General features: G+C 46.6%; 1 protein-coding gene across 1 annotated transcript in view; it reads left to right on the plus strand.

Moving 5' to 3' along the window:
• The window catches only part of YEATS2 (YEATS domain containing 2), a 95962-nt gene that overhangs the window by 81373 nt on the left and 13649 nt on the right, over positions 1-940 (plus strand). Inside the window, exon 21 of the mRNA XM_011945805.1 lies at positions 517-645. Within this exon, the coding sequence (XP_011801195.1) occupies positions 517-645 (129 nt within the window). The remainder of the gene's footprint in view (positions 1-516; positions 646-940) is intronic.

The following is a 940-nucleotide window of genomic DNA, read 5'->3' on the forward strand; positions in this document are numbered from 1 at the left end:
TACAGAAACAAATTAAAAATTAGCTGTGTGTCATGGCATGCCTGTAGTCCCAGCCACTCTGGAAGCTGAGACAGGAGGATCGCTTGAGCCCAGGAGTTCAAGGTTATAATGAGCTATGATCGTACCACTGCACTTTTCAACCTGGGCGACAGCCTGTCTCTAAAAATAAAAATAAATAGGGGCTGGGCATGGTGGCTCGTGTCTGTAATCCCAGCACTTTGGGAGGCTGAGGCAGGAAAATCACTTGAACCTGGGAGGTAGAGGTTGCAGTAAGCCAAGATCGTGTCAGCCTGGGCGACACAGCGAGACTCCATCTCAAAAAGTAAATAAATAAACAGTTATTGTCATGCCGATGTTTTATTGTGAAATCCACAGCATCTGTTGCCTCCTGCTTCTCGCTCTTTTGTTTACTGGAAGGTAACTTCCTCCATGACAAAATATGGGTGGCACAGAGGATAAGGGACTTTCCCGAAGCACCTGACCTTCAACGTGGCCTTGTCTTCCAATTTGTTCTAGGACTGTTAAAGATTCACTCCAGCCAAGCCAGTACCCAGCAGGCGGTCCTGACGATTCCCAGCCAGCTCAAACCACTCAGCGTAAACACGTCTGGAGGGGTGCAGACAATCCTGATGCCTGTGAATAAAGGTGAGTGCCTTGCCCACGGGCCTTTGTGCTGTGGCTGCTTCCACGTATCCCAGCATTTACCAGGTGGTGACTGCTCTGCCCATGTACAGCCACTCTTCAACTATCACAGTACTCCCTGCACCTTGAATGCTAGGGCACCAATGCCAGGACTCAAAACCCAAATGTTCGTTGGCTTCTAAATAGCTGCCCTTATCTAAAGTTGAGTTGAAGGGGGAATATTTTAAGTGTTTATAAGAATTTACATTAATTGGATTGTTGTTTTCCTTTCCTTTTTTTTTTTGAGACAAGAGTTTTG

This window comes from Colobus angolensis, unplaced genomic scaffold (genome assembly GCF_000951035.1).
Source record: "Colobus angolensis palliatus isolate OR3802 unplaced genomic scaffold, Cang.pa_1.0 Scaffold245, whole genome shotgun sequence".
Lineage (NCBI taxonomy): Eukaryota > Metazoa > Chordata > Mammalia > Primates > Cercopithecidae > Colobus > Colobus angolensis.